Source organism: Taeniopygia guttata, chromosome 13 (genome assembly GCF_048771995.1).
Source record: "Taeniopygia guttata chromosome 13, bTaeGut7.mat, whole genome shotgun sequence".
NCBI classification, from domain to species: Eukaryota; Metazoa; Chordata; class Aves; order Passeriformes; family Estrildidae; genus Taeniopygia; species Taeniopygia guttata.
This window is the reverse complement of record NC_133038.1, coordinates 14,651,418-14,676,546: the sequence shown is the minus strand read 5'-3', so window position 1 is coordinate 14,676,546 and position 25,129 is coordinate 14,651,418. Positions and strand designations below refer to the sequence as shown.

At 38.5% G+C, this 25,129-nt stretch overlaps 1 protein-coding gene across 1 annotated transcript; it reads left to right on the top strand.

Moving 5' to 3' along the window:
- Window positions 1–173: 173 nt before the first annotated feature.
- Window positions 174–24,746, top strand: LCP2 (lymphocyte cytosolic protein 2). The gene is made up of 21 exons (XM_002190288.7): window positions 174–480; window positions 2,961–3,023; window positions 3,879–3,925; window positions 9,264–9,329; window positions 9,898–9,929; window positions 10,997–11,031; window positions 12,240–12,444; window positions 13,184–13,296; window positions 14,159–14,228; window positions 14,447–14,530; window positions 15,295–15,320; window positions 15,418–15,437; window positions 15,543–15,647; window positions 16,544–16,574; window positions 17,224–17,236; window positions 18,223–18,343; window positions 20,719–20,768; window positions 21,603–21,706; window positions 22,505–22,582; window positions 23,614–23,769; window positions 24,500–24,746. Exons 1-21 carry the CDS (start codon window positions 403–405, stop codon window positions 24,620–24,622), a joined length of 1,620 nt encoding a protein of 539 aa, XP_002190324.3. The 5' UTR covers window positions 174–402; the 3' UTR covers window positions 24,623–24,746.
- The last annotated feature ends 383 nt before the right edge of the window (window positions 24,747–25,129 follow it).

The window sequence follows — 25,129 nt, the reverse complement described above, 5'->3', positions numbered from 1 at the left end:
CACCTATGCAAATAATATTACAATATTTTAATGCATGTATAATGTGAGTAATGAAATAAAAAGCAATTAGGGTCCATAGGCATTTACTTCTGTGTAGCAGGCAGAGTATTTTCAACCCTCTGCTGTGCTTCCTTGTTTACTTATTTATATTCAGAGAAAGGAAGTGGTAAGGCTGACTAGCTGAAACTTCTCAGAGTAGAGACCATTTTGTACCAGAGGAAGCAGTGTCTCTCTGGAACTAACTCACAGCAAAATTTCAATTGACCAGAACAGTTCCTTGACAGAAGCAGCTGGAGGTTGGGCAAGGAATTCCTTGGAGGTGGCCATAGAGAGGGAATCCATGGCTGTGTCACTGGCAGCAGGGCTGTGAACACTCCCCGAGTGCCTCAGGGGACACCAACCATGGACCTGCGGAACGTCCCCTACCGCTCCGATGTGCTCACCTGGGACCCAGAGGACTTAGCAGAATATTTCAGGACGGTGAGTTTGGCCGTGGTTTGTCTTCATCTGATGGAGGAGCAAACTGCTGGAACGTTGGTAGGGCTAAATTCAGATATTTTGTAATGGGCAAAGCTCACTGCAGAACTAAAAGCAAAACCGCTGTCAAATGAGAAACTGAGCTCAACTGGTCAGTGAAAATGAATCTTGAAAGGGATTTTTAAATTGGGTTTAAGAGAAACTCATGGCTTACTTAGAGCAAGTGAACAGGTTAGTACAATGCTTGTTGGTGTAACACACGTTAACAGCTGCGGAAGGCACTAAGGTGTGAAGATTACAAGTTTTCTGTTTCATCTTCAATGATTTTCAGAAGTGATATTTTTTTCCAAATTGCTGGGTGTAACAAATGAGCCTCTGAATGTCTTTGTTAATCACATCCCTGTCTAGACTTGTGAAACTTGGCACACTTCGGGCTTAATTTTGAAATAATGTGAAGTTTATTTTTTTTTTCAATGGCTCCTATAACTGTGAGAGTCTTATGTGGGGAGTTGAGGCAAGGTTGATAGTGGAATGCAGAACTACTTAATAAAGATGAGCAGATCAAACATAGAATCTGTGTCTACCAAATCTCCAGAGAAGTGAAACTGCTAACTACTTACAAGCCCCTAATTTTAGGGTGCAGGAGTTAGTGGCACAGGAAAGTGAAACCAAAAACTGGAGATGGAATAGATGAGATCATTATCAACAGGCAACTTCAGACAAGTATGAAAAACATTACAACAGCAGTGCAGAGCAAAGCTGGACCACCATTTCCAAGAAATTAGGAAGGGAAAAAACGGCTTTCTGAATGATCTGATAGTAATATCCTGAACAGTCACAAAAGGATCAACTGTAAGTTCTACCATCACTGAATGCACATTTATCTGCAGTGCCTCCCTTCTAGGGATCAAGATCCAGAATGGAGATAATTCCACTCTTGGGGAGCTAAATTAGAGCAAAAGCTGTTTAAGTAATCTAAAAAATCTGGGTGAGACAAAAATGTCAGCCCAAGTCAGGCAGCTCTGGACAACTGTCGCATGTGAGCAGAGCTTATCCCTGAGATAAACTCAGAGAATATTATATACTCAGTGATCTATATAAACTCAGAGATATTATCTCTGAGATAAAGTATGAATGAACCAAATTTTCAAATAATTTCCAATTTCTTTTTGGTTTAGAAAAAGCAAAGATGTTAATATTTGGGATATTCCAAGGTTTATTTTTAATAGCTAAACAGAATTTTAAAATAAATTACTTCAAGATTGAGATTAGGTCTCAATCACAGTGATGTTTGTCTTCCCTCTGCATACAGACTTGTGCTGGTAACATCACAATAGCATTCACTGTAGGAAAGAAATGATATACAGGTTTAACTCTTTAATCTGCACCGAAGTTTTAATCTATATCCTAAAATATTTACCAGAGTTAGGTCTGTTTCTTCATATGAATAACTGAAGGTGGCTCCTAAAAATATCCCAGCTGCTGTTCGGTTGTTTCCAGGATCCGTACACCAAGTTACAATGTTACACCTTAAAATGAAAAATGGGATAGAGCTACAAAGCGCATAAAGCTCCCTGGAAGAGCTTCTCTGCTGCAGGGGAGCTGTCCCAGCAGCACAGGGTCGCTCGCAGAACTTTCACCACTGAAGTTTCAGACAGAATAAAAGTCATTCTTTTGTCTCAGAGCCTCCAAAAGTTTCTTTGTCTGCTCTTTGGGCTCCTTCTGATAGGGACCTGACCAACTTGAAACAGATCTAAACTATAAATTGTGTTCTTACACTGTACTATTACAGTTCAAATAAAAAAAAAATCCCAAAACAAAAATCAATCAAACAAAAAGCAACAACAACAACAAAAAAAACCCAAACAAAAACCCAAAACAAGCAAACAAACAAAACCAACCAAAAAAGACCCAAAAAACCCCAATCAAAACCAAACTTAGGACAACTGTTGGAAATGTTTAAAAGTCATGTCTTGCTTTGTGCTCAACCTGTACATGAGCAGCTTCTAAAGAGCATATCCTTGTCCTAAATGCTACTGGAAGTTATAATACTGTGGAAAAGCTTTACAGATATTATAGATAATTTCCAGGATTAACAAGTGAGATTTCTATCCAGAAGTGAAAGCTTTTTGATCACATCTATGAATTCTGTGACTGGCATCAGTCACTTTTAGTATTTCTGGGTAATCGGGGTTTTGCTCTACTTCTGCAGCTGCTCATCCCAGTCAGTACCACAATAATCAATTTTTCAAATATTTCTTTGGGCCAGGCAGCTGTGAGGAATAATATGTTCCTAAATGGATGAAAACCTTTAAGTCACTGAAGGATGTCTGTCATAAAAATCTTTGTTTATGGGACAAAATGAGCCATTTAGGCAGGCCATAGCATACAGAAAGGTATCTACTCAAAGCCAGACATATGTTAAGTGTCTTAATTGATTCTTAGAGTTAAGGGTGCAACAATTATCTTCTTCTCATTGACAGCTAAAGTATAAGGACTGTGAGAAAGTCGTGAGGAAGCACAGCATAAATGGACAAAGGTTTTTGGTAAGTGGAGCTGTAAAATTCCTTCCTGTAAAATTCCAACTAAGTGATGTTTTAGGCTCCTCCTTATTTTGCAGATGGAGAGCCACCTTCCAGTTGGTTACTGAGGTATAAATATGGGAGGTAAATGCTTTTGCTAAAATTAGCCAGACAACTTGCTTTAAATATGGAATGCTGGAGGCCCAAGCTCCATCCTTAGAAACCTATTACTGTTACCAGTAAAAAAGACAAAAAGAACCCGACCATCATCCCTGTTCCAAAGAGAATTCATGAAGCTTGTGATTGACTAAACAAAACACTAAATCAAGAAAATCCAAACTCTTCATAGTGCCTGAATCCCCCCTAACTGTGGACTTGCACATGCTGGAGGAAGAGAAGGGATGAGTCTGCAGGAGCATCAGGAAAGGTTTCCAGAGCACATCTCAGTCAGGAGGAGCCTCAGTCCAGGGGCTGTGCTGTGGCTGAGGGGAGCAAACATCCTCCCCCATCCCTACTTCCAGAAGGATATTTTTAGGCTGCCAAGGCTGTTTTTAAGTCCAAGTTTTCTAGCTATGTGTCCCCTAGAATATTTGATTTTTCATGTACTCTGTTACAGATAAGGTTCTTAGAACAACACTCCAGCCAAAGGTTCTGTATTTTAAAATCTACAGTTCTACCCTGAAATTTTGCAATCATGCACAATCTTGCCCAATTTCACTGTGCAGACACGAAGGAATTCAATATACCTGGCTTCTGAAGTCATGTAAATACCATGTGATTTCATGCCACATTCTTGAATATATGTGTATGACTTATTTGGATCAGTCACAGGGTGTTCCATGGACAATTTTGCCAATATCCCATGTGTTTCCTTTCCAGAACATGTCTGAAAATGATATTCAGAAATTCCCAAAGCTCAGAGTGCCGTAAGTAAAGTCAAACTCTTTTAATGTTAAGAATTATTTTAGCTGTTTTGCAGTGAAGTCTCATAGGAAATATCAGGCAAATGATTTGTGAGTGATTGGTTAGAGACTTGTTTATTGGAGCATACTGAGAGAAAAAGAATATTCCAAAATAAAATGACTGTTGTCATGACCGCTCAAGCAAAATGATACAATACAAGAAGATGTCTGGGGGATGTTCAAAAGAACTCTTTGACTGTAAGCAACTCCACAAAAGTTAAACTTTCATGCAAGTATTACTTTGAAGTGTGATTTAACTGTTCACTGCTTAAATGTTGACTTTAACTAAAAGGGGAAAAAAAAAGTCAGTTATGTCCACAAGAGCTGAGGATTTGAAATTATTTTCATGTGCTTTTGCTTTATGGGTGTTCAAGAGAAATCAATCTGGACCATGTGATTCAGTGTTCAATAGCTTTTCTCAGCTTCTGTGAATTAGGCCTTGAAGAAGTTTCCAATTCATCTCAATAGCTTCCTTAATTTCATAGAAGTTTCTTAATGAAGAAAAAGAACCCCATTAAGTCAATACTGAGAAAGAGAAATTGGCTTCTTCTAATATTTCATGGTGAAAAATGAAGGATATAGTTTGCTATGAGTTCTTTGCTACCTACTTAAGCTGGAGGTTAGAAGGTTTCTAACCATGAGACACATGGAGCTCTTCAAACAAAGGAGGGAGAAAAAAGGGAATTCAAGCTATTCCAGCATGGCTGTGTCTTTTTTGCTCATTTCCCAGACTCCCTCCCTTCATGGATATCTTGATTTTGCTACACAAGACACAATTTCCTTTGCCTTTTCAGTTGCATCAGAGCTTGTGGAAGGTGTTTTGGGGAAGACAAGAATATTGAAAAATTTTGTGCTCACGGATGAGCTGGTGGGAAGAGCTGAACCCAGCAGAACACCCTTGTTCAGATCAGATATGAAGGACTGAGTTTGAAAGCCTCAGATGTGACATATTTCTTAAAATCACATCTGTATTTTCACACAATAAATATCCTGATAATAGGGGTTGGTGTTGTATAATATTTTAGTAAGGAGGTCCAGATATTATTTAAAGAAGATGCTGTGATGTCTCAGAATTTCTGAACTCACTTTCAATTAAAAGAAACATTTAACAGTGTTGATGATAGACCAGATTTTCTGTGACAGACTCATCTAACCATACTATAGAACTTGTAATTCTCTGATAATTTGTCCCACCTTAGCAGTCCTTTGGCAGAATTACATCTTGTTCTCATTGTCTGAGCTTTTAATATTGAGAACCTCTGGTGATTTTCTTCAAATTAGTGGGAGAAAAATAGCCAGTGAATGGTCTAATAAACTCAGACATATCAGAGATATTAATGCAATAGGTGATTCATTAAAATGAAATCTAACCATGTGGAGTTGCTTCTACCTCCTCATCAAACCTATTGATACCTCAAAGTTTGATTTTTCACACCCTAGAAAAAGTGAACAGCCTTTTTTAGACAGCTCTTCTGGGTTTGTCACGTGTTACACCCCAGCAGAAACTGAACAGCCTTTTCACTCAGATCTTTTGGATTTCTCAGCAAGAAGATAATTTGAAATCAAAAGCTTTAAAAGAAGAGTGAAGCTTGGTGCACAGCTTGAGGAACTGAATAAATAAGTAAATATTTAAATCTGAAGGAAATCTCTGGAACTTTTTCATACTTACAAACAAGCAAATATTCACTGGACTATGGTGATTATATATACAGAAAGGTCCTCCATGTAATGGCAGTGTTTAAAACAAGAATTGAGAAGTTTAATAAGGAAGAGAACTGGTTCTCACTAAAAGCAATCAACCTACCACCAAAACAAACAAAAAACTAAAAAAAAAAAACCAAAAAAAACAACCAAAAAACCCCAACCAACCAACCAAAAAAAACCCCAATAAACCAAAATCCACTTAACCCCAAAACAACCCTCCTGGATAGAATTAATGGGCAGAAGCATCTGCCAATTTTTTAGACATTAATTTCTTCAGAATCTCCACACCCTCATTGAAACACAAAGTGTTGGCTGGTGACTTCTGCTGGAACACATTCACACTTTTCTTTTGTATCATAATGCAAATCTCAACTGGTTGTAGCAAGAGTTCCCCTACAAGCTGAAAGAGGCATTAGCATATTATAGTTACACTACCTGATACCTAATAGCAGTGCTAAAACCTGAGCATACCCTGCAAAAAGCTTAAATAGCTTTATATAATAGAAATAAATATATTAATATATATTAATATAATATATAAAAAGCTATTTATATAAATATAAATAGCAGGTGTTACAGCCTTGGCCAGTGACAAGATGAATAAAAGATATATTAACAAAAGAGATTGTTCCTCAGTAAATTTAGCTGGAATATTCTGACCTATTGGAGCCAGCACCTGGAATTACACAAAGTTTGCAAAGCATCTGTGCAGGACTCCTGAGCTGGGGGTGTGGGCTGGCTAAACACGTATCTCTGAGCAAAGCCACTGCTCAGGTTTTGTATATAACTGTGTCATTATTTGGGGATGATGCTGTGACTTTTCAAGAATTAAAAGTAGGTCACTGTTGTCATTACAAGGTATGACAAGTCATTTCCTGAATCTAATTGTAAAACTCTACAACCTTCTGTTATTACTAATGAATTCGTATTTTGAAAGTTAATCTCTCCCCCAGTCCTGTTACAGGTGCACATCATAAAACTTTTGGCTTCTTTATAAAAATCAAAAAAACCACCACCCAGATTTAAGCACTATTTTGAAAATTAAAATACTTAAAATCTTTAGCACTCTCCACTGAAAGGGCTGAATCCTCACAAGCAGTCCTGAAAGAGTTACACTGGTGAGACTGGGAAGGGATTTGGTGAATTTTACACAGAGCAGACACTGACCATCAGTCCTAATCTAATAATGGGGATGTTACTAACATTTTGATTATAAATCTAATGAAGCAAGAGGCAAATTTACAGCTTAAGAGAAAAGCAGAGTTTTCCTATTGTTCCTTAGCACTACTGCCAGTCAGAGAAGGTAATGAAGTTTTATACTTGTGGAGAACAAATTTGAGTCTTGCAAAATATTTTAAAGCACATTCAACAGAATGTGCCTTACTTATGTGGTCAGAATTCATAAACAGAAAAAGCAAAGATTTCATTAAAAACAACACTGGTGGTTGGTTGACACCTGAACCATGATATAAACACTGGAATTAGTCTGTCACTCCTATTGTTTACTGTCTTGAGAGAAAAGGGTTCCACATTTTAAAGATGCTGTTGATCCTTCCGGCTATTGCAGTGGCAGGCCCATGGCAAACCTGAGATCTGGAATTTCCAGGCTTGTGGAAAAATCTTAAGGCATATCCCACAGCACTCCAAAGTGTATCCCATAGCACTGGGAGAAATTTCCAGCAGCAGAAAACTCATGATTGCACTCATGGCATCTGCCAGCTCAGTGAGACACAGCCAGAGCCTGCAAACATGGCACAGTCTGAAAGTCATTCTACTTTCAGAAGAGTAATAGTGCAAACATAAAAATTGAGAAATCTGCACTTTCTCTGTTAAAAAGGTAAAAGATGTCAGTGCATGTGCACACATGCTCTCAGCTGGGTCTAAAGGCTGTGGCAAGGTTTGGAACATAACTGCTGTTCAGTCTGTTTAGAAGTCAATACAACAGCATTGCATCTGCCCAGCAGAGTCTTCTCAAAAGCCAAACCAAAGACTTGGAACACCAACTATGCTTTTGACAGCGCTCAATATGCAACTGTGCAGCCTCCTGGCCCTAGAGGAATTTGTATTCCACATCTTTTACCCATCTTTGTCCCAATACATGTAGAGTGGATTCTACTCATGTCAACATTATCTGCAGTTGAGTGAACAAAAGCCAGTTTTGGAGTCCTGATTTGGGGGCTGGTTGTGTGGGGTTTTTTTTTTTAAATTTCAACTTCCTGCCAGTTTTAAGTTTAGCAACTGGTGGAGGAGGTAGAAAGAGAATGAGAAGTCTGAGTAACATTTTCTGCAAGTGCTGTTGCCTTATCCTCTCCTATCATCCACTCCCACAGCTCAGAGAGCAGTGTGGTTTTGGTACTTCCTTCCTCACACTGACAGGCTCAGCTGCTCAGTGCACCAATCTTCCCTGAGAAACTTGTAAAGCCTGACCCTCCTAGAATTTGCTTTCTTCTAATAAACCCTCTGAGCCATTGGTTTGAAACATTTCAACTAAACGATGAAGATTAGACACTGTATTTTAAGCATGATATGATTAGTTTTTTTGGCAGCAAGATGAGATGATAAACATCTTCCTCTCAGTTTTTCCTCAAAAACCAGTTGGTGTAAATCCCCATAGCAGCCAGCCTAGGTTTAGTCCAGAAAGATTCCAAACACTCAGGTCTTATTCACACCCAGGGAAGTCTGAACTCTAAGAATTATTAGCTAGAAAACCAGAGAACTTCATTTTACTTCTTTAGCTGAAAAAAACCTGAGACATTCTGAAATATCCTTTTCTACAGCAGGGAATAAGCAACAGACAAATTCCCATAACTGACTTCTCAACCAAAGCAATGATGTGTTCAGGCCACTGCTCACCCCAGGACATTTCCTGATGTCTCACATGGAATTTATTATTCACATAGCAACTTCCTTATCCCCTACAGCAAAAGGAAACAACATTGAAGTTGGATGTTCCTCAATAAGAAATAATGGCAATTCAGAATCAGATCATGGCTCATCCCAAGCTTTCTTTGAAATAAAATAATAAAAATAATATTTTGATTCAAAAAGCCAAAATAATATTTCTGCTATGCCCTAAAAATGTATTGAAACACGGAATTAGATCAGCCTTTCCCCTTCTCTGCTGGAGGGATTGCTTGGCTGCAGAGGAAGGAACACAAATAGAATAGAGAAGAGTTTCAGGGAACATTCAATCCCTGGTTTTGCAGCCATAAGCTCTGTTTTCCTGAAGTATTATTTGCTTTTTCCATGCAAAATCATACAAATGCCATGGCCCTTATTTGAAGCAGTTCAATGTCTACAACACCCAAAGTTCCTTAGGCTTGCTGGGTTTAAGGTCTATTTTTAAACACAATCCAACAACATGGGGTTTTACCAAGGGAAGAACAATCTAGTTTGTAGTTGGATATGCTGTAGCACAACTCTGCAATAAGATGGTAAATTCAGTGTTTTTATCACATGGTAAATAATAATCATGAGTTACCAGATTAAATTTAGCAAATACTGAGGGATAATGGCAAAGAAAATGATTTAGCTGCTTTGACAAGTGATGGGTTTCAAGGGTTATTTTTTAAACTATTTTTGTTCTTCTTTCCAATAGAATTGTAAGTAAATTAAGCCAAGAAATAAACAAAAATGAAGGGAGGCTCTCTTTCCTTCCAAAATGGTGAGTAAGACAACTCAGCTTTCTTGTTCAAAGCTTTCAGATAGATCTTTTCTGGACTGGTTTTCGTTTGATCAATGATGCTTGGCTCAGAAGTGCACCCTGGAAATTCTATAAAATAAAGCTCTGTTTCATTAATTCATCTGATATCAAATATCAGATCCTGAGCCTGTGAACACTGAGATACTTCTGCCATGTCCAAAACCAAGTAACATTTGCATGTTTCCTGCAATTTTCCACCTGAGCACATGGCCCTTAAGAAAGCCATGAAGCCTAGGCATATATTATTAATAAATCATCATTAATGCATTCCACAGATCTATACATCATTCTACTCTTTAATTCTTAATATTTGTCACTGAATATAATATTCACAATAAAAGAAGAGTAAAATTTGCAAGAATAGGATCCTGTATGTAAATATAAACTAATTTGTTCTTGGCATTTTGGGCAGAGTTAAACTCACTTATGTAAACTTCCTTCTACTGTAACAGTTAACTATTGCCTTTATTTGCAATAGAAGCATCAAACATTTAACAGAAAGAATTTATTTTTTGTATCTTTGTTGCAGGGCCCAAACACAAAAATCTCCAGAAAACACAGGTAAGTGTATACTGGCAGACCCTAACGACAAAAAGTGTTTAAAAGTATTAAAATGTTAAATTAATACTTGCAGAGCAGAGTCAACAGAGGGGAGCAGGGTCAGGAACCAAAAATCCAACAGAGTAAATGAAAATATGGGAGTATAAAGAAGTTGCAAAAATGAAAAGCATAGATGCAGAACAATAAGTAAGAAAAAGTGTTTTTAAAGAGAAAAGATGGTGAAGGAAGGCAAGAGCAGAGACTTTTACCAAAGAATAGTCAAAATCTCTTTCTTTAATAGTGAATTGTATCAATGCTTATATATTTTATCTCCACTCTCTGCCTTTCCTCCTAGCATCACTGTATTAGAGAGGGAAGCTGAAATTTAAAAAAAATCCAAACCCTTCTTTCATGAAAGCTGAAATACTCTTAAATAAGGAGATAAGAAGTCTGGGCTCATTCTGAAAGCATTTTGTTTCAAATGATAAAATTTAAAATTGGAAGTGGCATAAACTTGAAGTGCCAGCACACAGATTGTGTCACAGCAGGACAGCTTTAAATCAGATTATTACTCAGAGTGCCCTCATTGCTGCCAGCCTGCCTCTGAAAGAACAGCTCCTTCCTCTGGCACAGGACTGAGGCTCCAGAACTCTCCTGGGATTTGTTGGGCTCTTTCTTGACGTGGTTGAGACAGAGACAATACAAAGAAACACTCCATTTTCAGAAGGCTTCAAACTGTTTTTATTATAGCATGCATGCCTTTTATACATTCTTACAAAACTCCTGAGTTTACTCATTGGTCACAAGAGACAAAGTGCTCATTGGAACAGGCAGCTGCAGATTTCTCTTATTTTTCCTTCTTTCTTTCTTGGTTTCTATGTCAACAACCTTGGTAGAAAATTCTTTGAGGGGTAAACATGGATCTTCTTATCAAACATGGATCCTCTTATCAAACATGAATCCTCTTCTCAAACTTCTCTCTGGCTCACAGAAGTCACTGTAAAACCTCTTCCACACTTTCTGTAAGTTGTTACATCTCTGACAAAGCTGTCCATGCTCAGAAATGTGTGGTTGTGCTTCTTTCCCAGGGTACGCTCAGGATGACGGTGGCTGGTCCTCATTTGTGAGTATTTGGGTCAAGAAAAGCCCCTGGCTCAGGGGGTCTCTCTGTTCTGCACTGCCTGCTTGGGCACCACAGCTGGGGCAGCTGGGGGAGGAAAAGCTGGAGCAGGAATGATGGCAGTGGCTGAATACAGATTTCCTCGCTGAGAAAAAGTTCTTCCCAGATATTCAGAATTGCCTTCCTACTCCACTGTTAAAGTAGAAGCTCCCAACCTATGACCAGGTCCCCAGAGAACCACAGCTGAATTTTACATGCCTGTTTCAAGCTTTTAAAAGAGGTGTCCAAGGTTGCTGTGCTGCAACCTTGCCATTTTATTCTCTACAGCCAACCTGTTGAACAGTATTTTTTCTTAAAGCCATTTAGCAGAAGTTCCTTCTGCCTTTTGGCATAGGAAATGCCTTGAGAAGGTCTTTAGGTGAAACACACCCCCGCAGCTGCTGATGCACAGCCTGCCTTTATGAAGAGCTCTGAGCTTGACCAGTGTTCATGGCTTTTGTCCAAAAATAAAAGGGAGAGGCATTTTTAGAAGCCACTTGTTACTAAGTTCACAGGAGATTTGCTGCTATTCTGGGAGCACAAGAGATAAAAGTAACCACCTACAGAGCATGTGGGCACTGTGCCAGTGCAGAAGATCTGGAAATTCCAGCTGTGGTACCAATGACAAATGGAGGGCTCTTTTTCTCTCAGGCCTTGGCAGATTTCACAGATGTGCAATGAGCATATTGACACCATCCCCTTGTGAGGTTCTGCAAACGAGGCTGGTTTGGGTCAGGAGGGCATCAAGACCCAAATCAAAAACCTCAGTTTTTATGAATAATTTTCATAATTTGGGTTGCATGCTTGGAGGACATGTTAGAAAGTAAGAATGAATATCAGCAGCACTGGCTTGTTTGCTGGTGCCTTGTCTGTTCCCTAAAACACTTCATGCATTTCAGCAAACTTGCACCTTATCTTGACTTCTCACTGCACTCACTGTCATCAAATGATATTTGTTTCCTTTCTTAAGCTCTTGAGTGCTCCATGCATTAGTGGAACGTTTCCTCCTTTCCCCATATTATTTCAACAGATTTTTTTTTTTCCCCTCAAACTGGTTGTAAAAGTTTGGTATTTTCCAGAGTGAAAAATACCACAGTGAAAGGCCACAAGGAAACTGCTCTGCAGGGTTTAGTGTTCTCTTCCATCATCCACTTTTTATGCTCATTTGCCAGGATGATGATGATGATGATGACTATGAAAGCCCTGATGAAGGCCAGGAAAAGGAAGATGAGGCTGACTATGAATCACCAACAGAGGAGCCTGAGGAAGCAGAACATGACAGTGATGGCTATGAGCCACCTCCATCCAATAATGAAGAAGCACATCACAGTGTCATATTTCCTGCCAAGTCACTTCCAAGTAGCACAGATTATATAGGTAATTACTAAAAATTAAGTGCTATTAATAAATTACAAATTAGATTTTCCCATGTTATCAGCCACATTTTAGGTGGCTGATAATGGAATATAGAAGGTTTTTACTTGAAGGTATCAGTGTAGTTCATAAGCAAGATTTAGTGACACAAACTCTGTGACTTTTAAAGTTATATTTCTTACTTTGGACAAGCTCTGTTGGCATAAAGATTGTTTCATATGATGTGTGCATTATTTGGCCTTTGATTTGAACCTGTAGGAAGTTACACACATGTACATGCTGCAGTAGCTTCAGCAGTGCAACCTTGGACAGAGCAGGTTGTCACAAAAATGGCAAATAAACTCTAGTGAAATTTGGGAAAAGAACAAGCAGCTGTCCTTGCCTGGCCTTTTTGTTTAACATCTGTTTCCTCAGCAGCCTGGAGGTGCTGAGCCCATTCAGGAGCACAAAGCTGCCATTCAGACTGGCTGGTGTCACACACTGTGCTGCAGGGAATGAAATCAATCCTGTGGCCCAGAGCCTGGCAGGGGAGTCACCCCCACCAGGACAGACCAGCCTGGAACTCCCAACACAACACATTGATCCTAAAGCAACTGCCAGTCAAACCCTACAGCAATGTCTTTATCATTTATAAACTTCAGTAGCCAGGTTCTTGTAAGGGCTCTTTGTCACAAAGTTTGAATGAGTATTAAATAACCAAACTCTGTGGAGTTGTTCAGTTTGGGGTTTTTGTTTTCTTTAGACAGACCTACAACAACCAGATCAGTACATCAGCCTCCACATCAGCCTCCAGTACCACCCCAGCGACCTGGCCTAGCCCCAGGACCAGCCTCATTTGGGGGAAGAAGTGCTACTGTATGTTCCTTTCTTAATATCTCACCTATTTCCTATCCCAGAACCTTCAGAGGAGTCCAAGTGTAGGGCCATTTTTATTCACCTAGTGTATAAAGAGGAAGCCATCAAAATAGATTTGAACTCTGTTACAAGGTGGCTATTGTTCAAGGAACAATTAAATTTCATGGGAGAAATATATTTAATTATTTCATATTACTTCATTGATTCTTACACTGGAGATATATAGCTACTTGTGAATGCATCTCCCACATAAATTATATATTTTTAAGGGATGCCTCTGTTTTGAAAACAAGGTTATGTTTTTCCAAGCTATACTTCTAGCACTTGCCCAATTGAATTAGGACCACATAAAAGTGTAAGAGACTGTATAATCAGAACACTGATGACCAAGATTTGATTCCTTTTTTACCTGCTGTGAATACTTCAAAACTGAAAGCTCTTGTGCTTTTGACAGCTAGCACTATAGGTTCAGTGTTTGCCAGAACAGATTTACACTAAACCTACCAGTGTTTACACAAGTAAAGGTTTAGGATATGATGGAGGGATTTCTGGTCTGATGCAGTGTCACAGAGATACAGCAGTGCTGTTGAAGCTCCTTTCCTTTGACAATACACCTCCCCTTCCTGAGGAGACATCCCACTGGAGTGTTGGGAGGCACAGCAGATGGAGGCAAAACCAACACAAATCAATGATTTTGGTCATGCTTCAGGAGGGTGCCTGGCTCCCGTCCTTCCTGCAGTGAGCAGAGACCTGCTCCCTGTGCTGTGCCACACAAGACTGGCAGATGTGCGTGGCGGGGTAAATACACCCCAAACAGAAAAGTGAAGACACATTTTAACCACTTGTGAAATATTTGTTCTAGCTGCCAGCTTTCCCTCCTCCACCAAGCAACAACGACTTGAGTAGAGACAGAAACATGAAGCCTTTGAAACGTGAGTACAGCTGAGTACAGCTGCTGTTCTCCTTGTAAAGCTTTTCCCACAGACTGTGCAGCACTCCACTTCCTCTTCTCCCTCAGTTCCACTCTCTCCTGCTACTCATTCAGGAGTCTGAATTGTTGTTTTAAGAAGTAACATCAGTTCTACTCTATGCAAAATAAAGATATAATGACCTATACCAGCATATGATCTTACACAGTTGTTGTGTTTAGCCCCAGCTCCTTCTATAGACAGAAGCACCAAACCCTCTCTGGATCGCCTTGCTCCCCCATACGAAAGAGAAAGCCCAGGGTCAGGTCAGTATTTGCTTACATTAATATCACTGGGATTGCTTCAATTACTGAAAATCATCAGTTTGTATATAATTAATGCAAAAGAACAAGGCTCAACCAAATGTAAACTAAGTAATCTGTTTATGAATAAATGGTGTGAGCAGAACTTACAAAGTAGGAGAGAAATTTCATGTAAAAACCAGCAACCCTGGGTCAGACAGATGAACAGAAAGACATTATGAGAACCCTGTGCAATTAAGGTTTGATGTACACCTAAGTGATTGAACAAGGAAATATTTAGTAGGTGAAAGGAGGAAATCACCTTTGCACACAAAGGTAATGAAACTCTGCATACACTGCTGTAGATAATGTGGCAACAGACTTAAGAAGGCTGAGAATTAATAAGGCACAGAAAAAAAAGGCATTTCCTTCAGACCTGAAAACCACATTATACAAAGCATCTACAGATATGACTCTACTATTTTATTATCTAAACTCTTATCTGTTATATAATGGCAAGAAAGTATCCAGTAATTCAAAGCTGAACCTTAGATAATGTGATTGTGACACGTGCCATGTTGAAAATATTTAAATTTCCCTTCAATGAGAGAGATTGCGATTTCAACATCACTTGCAAAACTACAATATTTTTCTGGCTTACATCTCAGGATGTGAGTTCTTCAACCAGCATGATTAACTTTCAATTTTATTCAAAACTCATTTATTTCATAGGAAGTTTAATTAATTAACTCACACTTTTTCTAAATGTAAGCTTTTGCTGTTTTCAGGGAAGAAGCCAGGCATTCCTGAAAAGGTAATTTTTTTTTTTTGTTTGTGAATATTGATAGTTTTTGCCTATTTTGATGCACTTATATATTCTCTATGTATAACTATTCCTTGTTGTTTTGCAGCCTCTGGTTTCACAGCTAAGGTAAGATTTGTCCTCTGCAAATGATCCTCTCATTGCCAGTGTTCCCCAGTTATTTCTTAATATGCAGCTTTTTGCCTTTATTTTGTCACCTGGCTCCTGCTTTAGATCCCTGGGAGAACAGTTAGCAATGATGCCAAAACCTCCTGTCCCACCAAGTGACAGGTATGAAAGAGGCAACCCACCTCCTCTCAGGAAGCAAAGCCCTGGAAAGTAAGTGCTCATTTCATCAAAATTCAATAAAGGAGAAAAGAAACTTAACAAAAATATGGACAAGCAACACAGGATGATCTGATTTACTGGTACTGCATGACAGCAGGGTCTGTGGGTATCAAAGTTTTGGTTCATTAATATGCACAGGATGTGCTTGAAGCTGCAGAAAGGTGTGAATGCAGAAAAACTCTCTCCAGTCATATCTGAAAGAGCCATTACGTGGGGCATGACTCACTTCCAAGTCGTACAAAGATATATGTGATCCATGTTTTTTCCAGCAGAGCAAGTTCTTGCTCTAGGGAACATTCTTACATGGGTTCTATTGCTGTTGTTTTAGGGTGTTAGAAAGGGAGAGCTGTACTTTTATCCCATTGATTTTATTAGCCTACAAAACTCCTTCTTATCAGCCAGCAGCATTTTCTAGCAGAACTGGATCATTCCCCCATTTTCTAGACCACCTGGGGGCTGAACACTGACTGTACTTCAAACAAGAGAAGAAATAATTGAGATCTGCTAACCAGCCAGGATAATTGATCAGAGAAAACAAAGCCTGATATCCTTATGATGTGCTTCAGCAGTGTTGTCAAATATTGTAAATGAGTTCAAGACTTGAATGTTTCATCATTGTACAAGCTTGTTTGAAGCTCTAATCTTACAATCAATTCATCAGAAATTTTCATTTTGATAAAATCAAGATGAGCTAAGGACTAGAAAAATGCATTAGATTATATGCATTAGAATCTTAGATGTTTTTATGAGGAAGAAAAAAGTGTTTCTGCATCCATTGGTCTTTAAAACTTACTATAAATTCATGTTCAAGTTGAAAATATGGCCTAATGCATGTGAAGTGAATGAGTATTATTCTACCTATGATGAGTGTTTTGTTCTCCTTTCAGGCACAGCTGGCCACCACACAAGAAAAATGAAGTAAGTATAGTCTCAAAGCATATATTTAAAACTGTAGGGGTTACAGTAAAATTAAGTACCTGTATAAACTAATAGTGCTGGAAAAGGTAAACTTATTTCTTTTATAAATTATAAGGAATACTCATGGATCTTTCACAGCACATGGGGTGTTTTTTAAAAGTTTTTCTGTGTCAAGCTCAATTTGTTCCCTGAGAACTTTATCTTGGATAACAGGAAGAATAAGGCCAGAATTTCTTCTATGACATGGGAGAAGTGGTTTTGCTTAAAAAAGATTTTGGCTTCTGGGGATTTTTTCAGCTTAAGCTGACCTAAAAGTTTCACTTTCAGATGATTCTGAGAGCCTACACTTACTTGAAGGAATAAAGAAAGTTTATATCTCCTGAGAGTTTCTGGCTATTTTAGGTCAAGATGTGTTATGGGACATCTAGCACACATCTTGTTTAAAACTTTAAAACTTTAAAAATTGTTTGGTATTGCATGAAGATAAAAACATTTTAGAGGGAAGTGACATTGTAGATATTAGAATCTTTGTATACTCAAATCCTTGTATACTCAAAATTCACCAATGTCCAGATTTTGTTTTGTAAAATACTCCTAAGAATTGTGCTATAATATGTTGCTAATTTTTTTTTTTCCTTTGGCTCCCCAGGATGAAGTAGACAGTAAGTATTTCTACAATGATTTTTCAAACTCGAATTCTTTCTTTGTCTTAGTTCTAAAAAAAAAAAAAAAAAAGGAAATTACTTCGGTTGTTTCCTTAGAGCCATTTCTAAAATCAGGTAGTACCTCGATAGGCAGTAGAATTTTTATAAAGTGCCTGATGCAGGTTTATATATCAAAGCCACAAACCCCAGGAAATCAATAGCTAATAGCTTCCTTCAGTCAGCCAGTTACCAGCCAGCAGGATTTCTTATTTTGAAATAGAGAGATTTGTGTTCTGCACACAGCTGGGAACAGAAATCTGGTGTCCCCCAGTCCTCAGCAAACCCTGCTGGCACCAGGCTCTGTGCAGTGTTAGTCACTTTTATGAACAGAAGCAGAACTTCTTCCATGTACCAGCAGTGTTTATAAACTACTGCACAATGCTGATTTCTGAAACTGAGTTGGTAAAGTGACTCCGTGACAGAAGCAGGACATTTGGCCAAGCCTCTATGAATTATCGCTGCCCCTAAGCCTCCATAGAGAATAAGGTTATTTAAGCTGTGCAGAACACAGTTAACCTGTCCCACTCTTACTGCTAGTTCAGGTCTGAGGACACTGCAGAAAGAAAATGTTTTATTTCATGCTGGGAGAAATCTCAGAGTGATGTTTAAAAAAGTGATATCAACTCTGCTATTTAGAAGCAACATGACAGAAAACATGTACCACCTTCTGCAGCTAAGGTACCTGAATTGTGGCTTATCCAAAACAGATGTTAGAAAATGGAAATGTTGCTCAAGCCAGTTCCAGTTTATTTTTAATTTTGATACCTTCTTCTAAGTTCTCAGCTGAGCATATGAGTTTCCAATCTGTAACTAACACATCAAGGACTGTTTATTGCATTATATTTATCTAATTAAACAGCAACAAGGTGACAAAATTTCTTCATTCTACTTCATTTAAGAATAGCTGATGTAGGATTTAAATTTCCTTCTCTTCCTCTCCACAGCTGCCCTGCAAAGACCAGTGCCACAGCTGTCTTTGCCCCCATACAGCTCCAATGCATTCCCACCCAAATCTATCAAACCTCCACCAAAACCAGGATCCAACAGCATTCCTGCTGCAGAAAGGTTTGTTTCATATTTTGGGTCATTTCTTGAATGTCAGTCTCTTGGTAGTTCATTACTGAGACTGTGCCCTTGCCTCTATAAAATTCTAATTAGCGGTGTTCCTACTGTCCAGGATAATCCTTTTTAAAATTGAAGCTCTGAAGAGGAGCAGAGAGTGTATATCAGGCAACCAAGAAAAAACCATGAATCTCTCTGTTTTATGGCAATGAAGTTTTTTAAACTGATGCCTTGGAGTGGCTACCTAGAACAGAGGCTAGACAAATTTAAGAGAATAAAAACAGGTATTTATTGATGGCCTTCAATAGGTACACCTTGGGCAGTCCAAAGCCTCTGGGGAGGGGCTACACCCAGGATGGACAATGGTCAGAAGTAATGAAGTAATTTACTGCAAGTTATCCCCCCCAATTCACTCTTGTTTACATCTCCTGGGGCCTGAGACAATCAGGTGTCCTGAGTTCCAGGCCTAGAGAGGAATTGTTGTATCTCAATAAAATGGGAGAACAGCAGCTGACAGGCCATGCAGTTTTAGAGTTGTACACTAAAGCAGTGCAGAATCTGAAAATAGAAAAGCTAAATCCTAAGGCATCAAAACCCTACACAGTACAAGGATTCTGTTCTTGAGACATCCACTGCTCTCCCATTGCTTGCAGGGTCCATAAAAATGACCAGTCCTTTTGGGAAGGGATCATATCCTATAAAACTAGGCAGGATTCAGGACAGAGGGGTCCTGCACACTCAAGGAGCTTAAGTGTTAGAGCTGCAACTCCTCACACTTCAAAACAACAAAAAAACTCCACAACCTCAGTTGTCTGGAGTTGAATCTGAAAGAATTTCACCTCCTTTTTACTAAATTTGACTCTAATGGTTGATAATTCCTATTTAAAATTGTGAAACTTGCTGCAATTTTTTCCCAGCTTCAACTTACAAATATTTGATTGTAATGACTTCACTTGCTAGACAGAAGAACCCCTAATTAAATTTTGGTTTCTGATGTACCATGCAACAGACTTAGACTTTGATGACTTAAAGTGGGCTCCTTGAGTCTATGTCTGATGCACATTTTCTAATCTCTGTATTTTTTTAATGGCTCTCTGATGAATTTCTCACATTTACCATCATTCTCTGGAACTGCTGACACCAAAACAAATACTGCAATAGCAATAGCAAGGTCATATGCAAATTGAACTATTCCTATGATGAACAATTCTGCTTATATTCAAAAACCATTGCCAAATTTTGCTGTAGCAGAGGCCCCTGGGTTGACTGATTCTCTCCTATAAATCAAGTCATGATAGGGTGTTTTTGTTGTGCAAACAAAATTAGCATATTTATCTCTGAGCCTTTTTAACAGCTCATGTAAACAGAAGAGAAATATGATCAGTAAAGGAAAGGAGTGTAGGCAATTTGTTCTCAATTAGGTGAATAAACAAAAAAAAACCAAACCAAAACTAAACAAAAGAAAAAACAAAACAAAAAAAACCCCAAAAAAACCCAACAAACCCCAGAAACTGAAGAGTGGGACTCCATTTTGAGCAGTTTTGGATGTAGCTTGATGTTGACAAAGATCTCTGGATGTCTTCTGGTCCAGCCCCCTACCCAGGCAAGGTCACTTTGAACAGGCTGCCTGGTACCACATCTAAGATAGCATTTGAATATCTCCAAGGAAGGAGAGAGATTCCACAACACTCCTGGCAACCTGCCTCAGTGCTTGCTTGCCCTCACATTAAAAAACGTTTCCTGATTTTCAGAGGGAACCTCTGGTCTTGTCACTGGGTACCAGTGAAAAGAGCCCGGCTCTCCCTTCAGATATTTATGCACTTTAAAAGATCTCTCCTGAGCCTTCTCAGCTTCCATCTCCCTCAGCCTTTCCTCATGTGGGACATGCCCCACTCCCTAATGTTGCTGGCCCTTAACATAAATGTGAACTGCATTTTTATCAACAATGTTACAGAAGCTGCAGGAACAATAACTCTGTAAGTGGAACCCCGCAGCGAGGAGGGCTGGTGGCCTGGTGAGCTTCTCCCCGTGCTTGCTACTATGAGGAAGGACAGGGTCATTCCCTGTGAAAATTCCACAGGCTGGATACATTCCTGCTACAGAAGTCTCCGTGGCCTTTACTGATTAACTTATTCCCAAATGCTGAGCTCCAGGTGAACTTAAAGGTGATCCATTTACATAAAAAGAAGGAAAGAAAAACAAAAAGGAGAAAAAAGAAGGCTCTCTTCACCCTGCACAGGTCTCAAGGGGCTCTCACATTCTGTAAAACAGGCACAAAGTCCAGATCAGGTGATCAGAGCACAGCAATGTTGTAGAGAAATGTTGTAGTTATACTGACTACTCTTTTATTTATTTTTTTTTTCCCCTTTTTTAAACAGCTCTAGAAACTTGTCTACAACTGGCTCTTTACCACCACGCTTCCATCCAGGTTTGTATCCTACATCCTTACATTTTTTTTCTTTTTTAAATGAATGAAAGCTGAAAGGTAGTTTCAGTGCAGTCAATATAATAGCTTTTTTTCCTATGGATGTTTCTGCTTGGACTGTGAACAGAAAACGACCAAGTTCCTGAAAGGCATCTTGTGTACCTTACTTAGCCTGAATCAAAGATTTTGGGCTTTTTTGCCCCCATGAAGTTTGGGCTTCCTGCCTAGTTCAACAGTGTCAAAACTTCATATAACCATCCTTTTCTGTAAAGTACTGAGAACTGAGCTATGCAAATCACTTGTGGTATGCTAATACTCCTCAAAAAGGTTAGCAAATGATTTTCATGTGAAATATGCTCCATATTTATCTCGTAAGAAAAAAAATTAAAGAAAACTTAGACATCAATTGCTTCACAAGTGATTTTTTCGCACAGCTGTCAATGTCCTACAATGTCATTTTTAACTTTCTAATTGCCAAGAAGTCAAAGATTGCAAAGAGACAATGTTACTTCTGTCTCTAAAGAAACCAAAATGCTCTCAAAGTGAGTAACTGTGGTACAGAAACTGATAAAAAATCACCCCTATTTCAAGTTCATCTGTTCTTATGGAGATCTGAACCACAAGAGCTCAGTTAAATTCCCTGTGCACCAAGGATGGACTTATGTCAAGAACCTGGTTCTCATAGAGAAGCCTAAATCTGATTTCAAATAACTTTTAGATGTCTCAGTACCAGAGTGATAAAAATACTTCATAAAATCAAGATCCTACACCCTGGGTGTAGAGATGAAATTATTTTCCTGGTTTTAACATTGTTTTTCTACTTTTGTATCTCTAAAGGCAGCAACAGCAGATCTCCTTCCAGAGGTCCAGCTGACATGAGACCTCCCTTGCCAATTCCTAGCAGACAGACTGTTCACCAGGCAAACACGGAGGAAGATGAGGTACAAAACATGAACCATAGCTGTAAAGAGAGCAAGTTTTCTGGTTTTGAGAGACAACACCTTTCAAAGTTGTTTTTCTACTCAGTAGTCACTGTCAGGACACTACTGAGTGCTTTCAGTTTCCTTTTCTGTGTCAAACTGTAGTGCCTTATTTTGTTCTCACCAAGAAAAACAACAATAGCTGAACCCCAACAGAGAAAAATAAGAAAAATACTTGTTTTCTGGATTATTTGTTTTATACAGCTGCCTTCAAGCAGCATCAGACTTTCAGTTCTCCTTCCACAAAACTTTGATGTGTAAAGGATTCATTCTTTTAAGTGCATTTTTGCTTCACATTTCCTTAAGTAAAACAAGTTTAGAGCAAACCACTCATGCTGGGCAATCATAAATAGTACATTCACAGGAAGTCTGCACAGTTGTCTCAGATGATAGCTAAAAACCAAACAGATAAATGAAGGCAAAAGATGCCTTTGTGCCTAGTGTCCAGGTAGACAAAAGAGAACATGCCACTTAAAATATTTTACTGAAAGTATTTGGAAATATCTATTTTTTAGCTTACCTGCAGGGGCATTATGGCTAGATCAGTAATATTTTCAAATTTATCAAAGAGAGCAGGCAATTTAAAACAATTTAGCAGAACTTTCCATACCACAATAAATAGCAGTGTGGTCCGTGACACACAGAGATTCTGCACACAGACCCAGATATCCCTCTGCAGATACCACACTGCAATTTCTCTCTACTCATTTGTGTGTTGCCATTCCCTGGCAGCTGACTGTGTCCTTGTGCTGTCCCCAGGGCTCTCTGAAGGATGAGTGGTACGTGGCCTTTGTCAGCCGGCCCGAGGCAGAGGCAGCGCTCCGCAAGATAAACAAGGTACTGCAAAGGCCTGGGCATCCACCCTCTTCTGGGCCATAGACACCAGCAAAATGAACTACAGGTTCAAACAAGGCTTCTCTGTACATGTGGAAAAAAATCAAATATATAAAATTTTATGTTAATATTTAATATTTATTATTTAATATTAAATACATATATTAAATATAGAAACATTAAATATTTATTATTTTAAAGAAATTAATTTAATTGTAAAAGAAATAATTTTAAAAGAAATTATTTATTAAATATTTATTATAATAATATTAGCAACATTATTTAATAGAGAATATACACTTTAATAATTTAATATATAATATTAATATAGTTTAATATTATTAAAATCAAATAAATATAAAATAATATATTAAATATATTGAATATCTAATATTGAATATATAATCTTGGCTATCATAAAGATAAATAGAAGTATTGATGTGGGAGTTGTGGTTACCCTGTGCTGCCTCACAGCACTTGCCATGAGCTGAAGATGGCATGTGGACCATTCCAGTGACTTATACTAAAATCCAGCTGATGAGGTCCCATTCAGTGCCTTTAAGAAAGGGATTTCAATGGAAGACTTGTTAAAAGAGATATGAAATTAAGAAAAACAGAGTGGTACAGTATCACTGCCTTTACCTAAATCACACAATATCATTATTTTAAGCTGTCTATAAATACCTCACATAGGAAACGTGATTGGCATTTAGTGGAAATGAAATTCTCTTCTGATTAAAGTGATGTGAGGTTTGGTCTTTGATATTTAACTTCCTCCTGCAATGGAATCTCTCCCTCATAAAACACCATTCCTATCTTCCTTTAGAATCTGCTTTGTAACAGAAAGTTTGAAGCAGCAAACTGAAAGACAACACATTTGTCAAAAGACCTAAATGCTTCAATGGTGCAGTTTCTCTTATCAGAAATGAAGATTTCAGAAAGAAAAACACTTAGAAGCACAAGTGCTTTAGTGAAAGTAGTTATACAGCCAGAAGAGTTTGCTGTTTGTCACCTTTCATGTTTTCCTGTTTCAGGATGGCACATTCCTGGTGAGAGACAGCTCACGGAAAACAGTTACTCACCCCTATGTCCTGATGGTGCTGTACAGAGACAAAGTGTACAACATCCAGATCCGCTACCAGGAGCAGGACCACTTATACTTGTTAGGGACCAGCTTAAAAGGAAAAGAGGTACCATGTGTTTTTCACACTACTTCTCTTCATTTCAAGGCATCTCCTGCCTCATTCCTCAGTGTCAGGTGACTGTTCTCCTAGGGGGAATTCTGCTTATTGTCTCAGAGTTATTCACTGGAGAATACTGTTATTGCTGGAAGCAGAATCAGGTTATGCTGTTTGCACCCAGGGAATGAAGGGGTGGCCTTAGAACATAGCCATTAGAAATCCACGTGCCTGGTTAGGGAATGTTTGTTTGCCACTGAGATACCTGATAAGGGAAATGCAGAGCTGAGAGCTAATCCATACCTGCCAAGTTCCAGCTTTGCTCCCAGACTGGTGGCTCAGCCCCAGCCTGCAGGACTGTGTGGATTTGCTAGCACCAGACAGACTGCTCAGCACACTCCTGGCAGTTCTGCTTGAGACAGAGCCCCTGAACTGATCTGCCATCTCTGAATTCTCAAGTACAGTCATCACATCAAGCACAGTGGCAAAAGCATGTGTTAAACAGACCAAGACTACATAAATTAATTATACAACATTGCAGCAAGAACATTGTACAACATTGTACACTGAATTACTGAGCTACAGATTGTGGTAGGAATGAGAATACTTGATCTGGACCTTATATATATATTTATAATATTGATAAATATTTAGAATAAAAGAAACCAACCCTTTTGTTTCTAGCAGTTACTAATAATTCTGACATTTTGGCCTTATCCTTCTCGTTTTTTCCATCCCACAGGAGTTTTCTTCTGTAGCAGATATCATTGACCATTTCCAAAGAACACCCCTTCTTCTGATTGATGGAAAAGACAGAGGCTCAAGAAACCAGTGTATGTTAAAATATGCTGCGGGACATATTTAAATGAAACTTGAGAGAAGATCACACATAGTACTGAAGCCTTCTGAAGTTTGTAAACTTCAAGATATTTTCCTTTTCAGCAAACTAAAATCATGAAGTCATTAAAATTCACAGTTTCAAAGAAAAAGGACTGTTATTTTTAAATTATGCCTTAAATACAGTACTCTATAAATATAATTTTCCTACAAAGTGTCTATTAATCATACAGCACATGAGAGTTTTTATCTTCCAAGATATTTATATCCTCTTGAAATTATTTCCACACCAAATCTGATGAACCATAAATAAAGATCAGGACACGCCTCTGCTTTCACAAGAGCTCTTTTTTTTTTTGATCAAAATTGCAGCAGCAATTTTGTTATTTGGAGTGATATGGAGTAGACCCAAACATTGTCAAAGCTGCAGAGTAGACAAAAGCCAATTTTTTCCTCAATAAATCAAACTCTGCTCACTTCTATGAAAAGATCAACTCAGATCTGAAAGACACACAGGTTTCAGTGGCACCAAAGC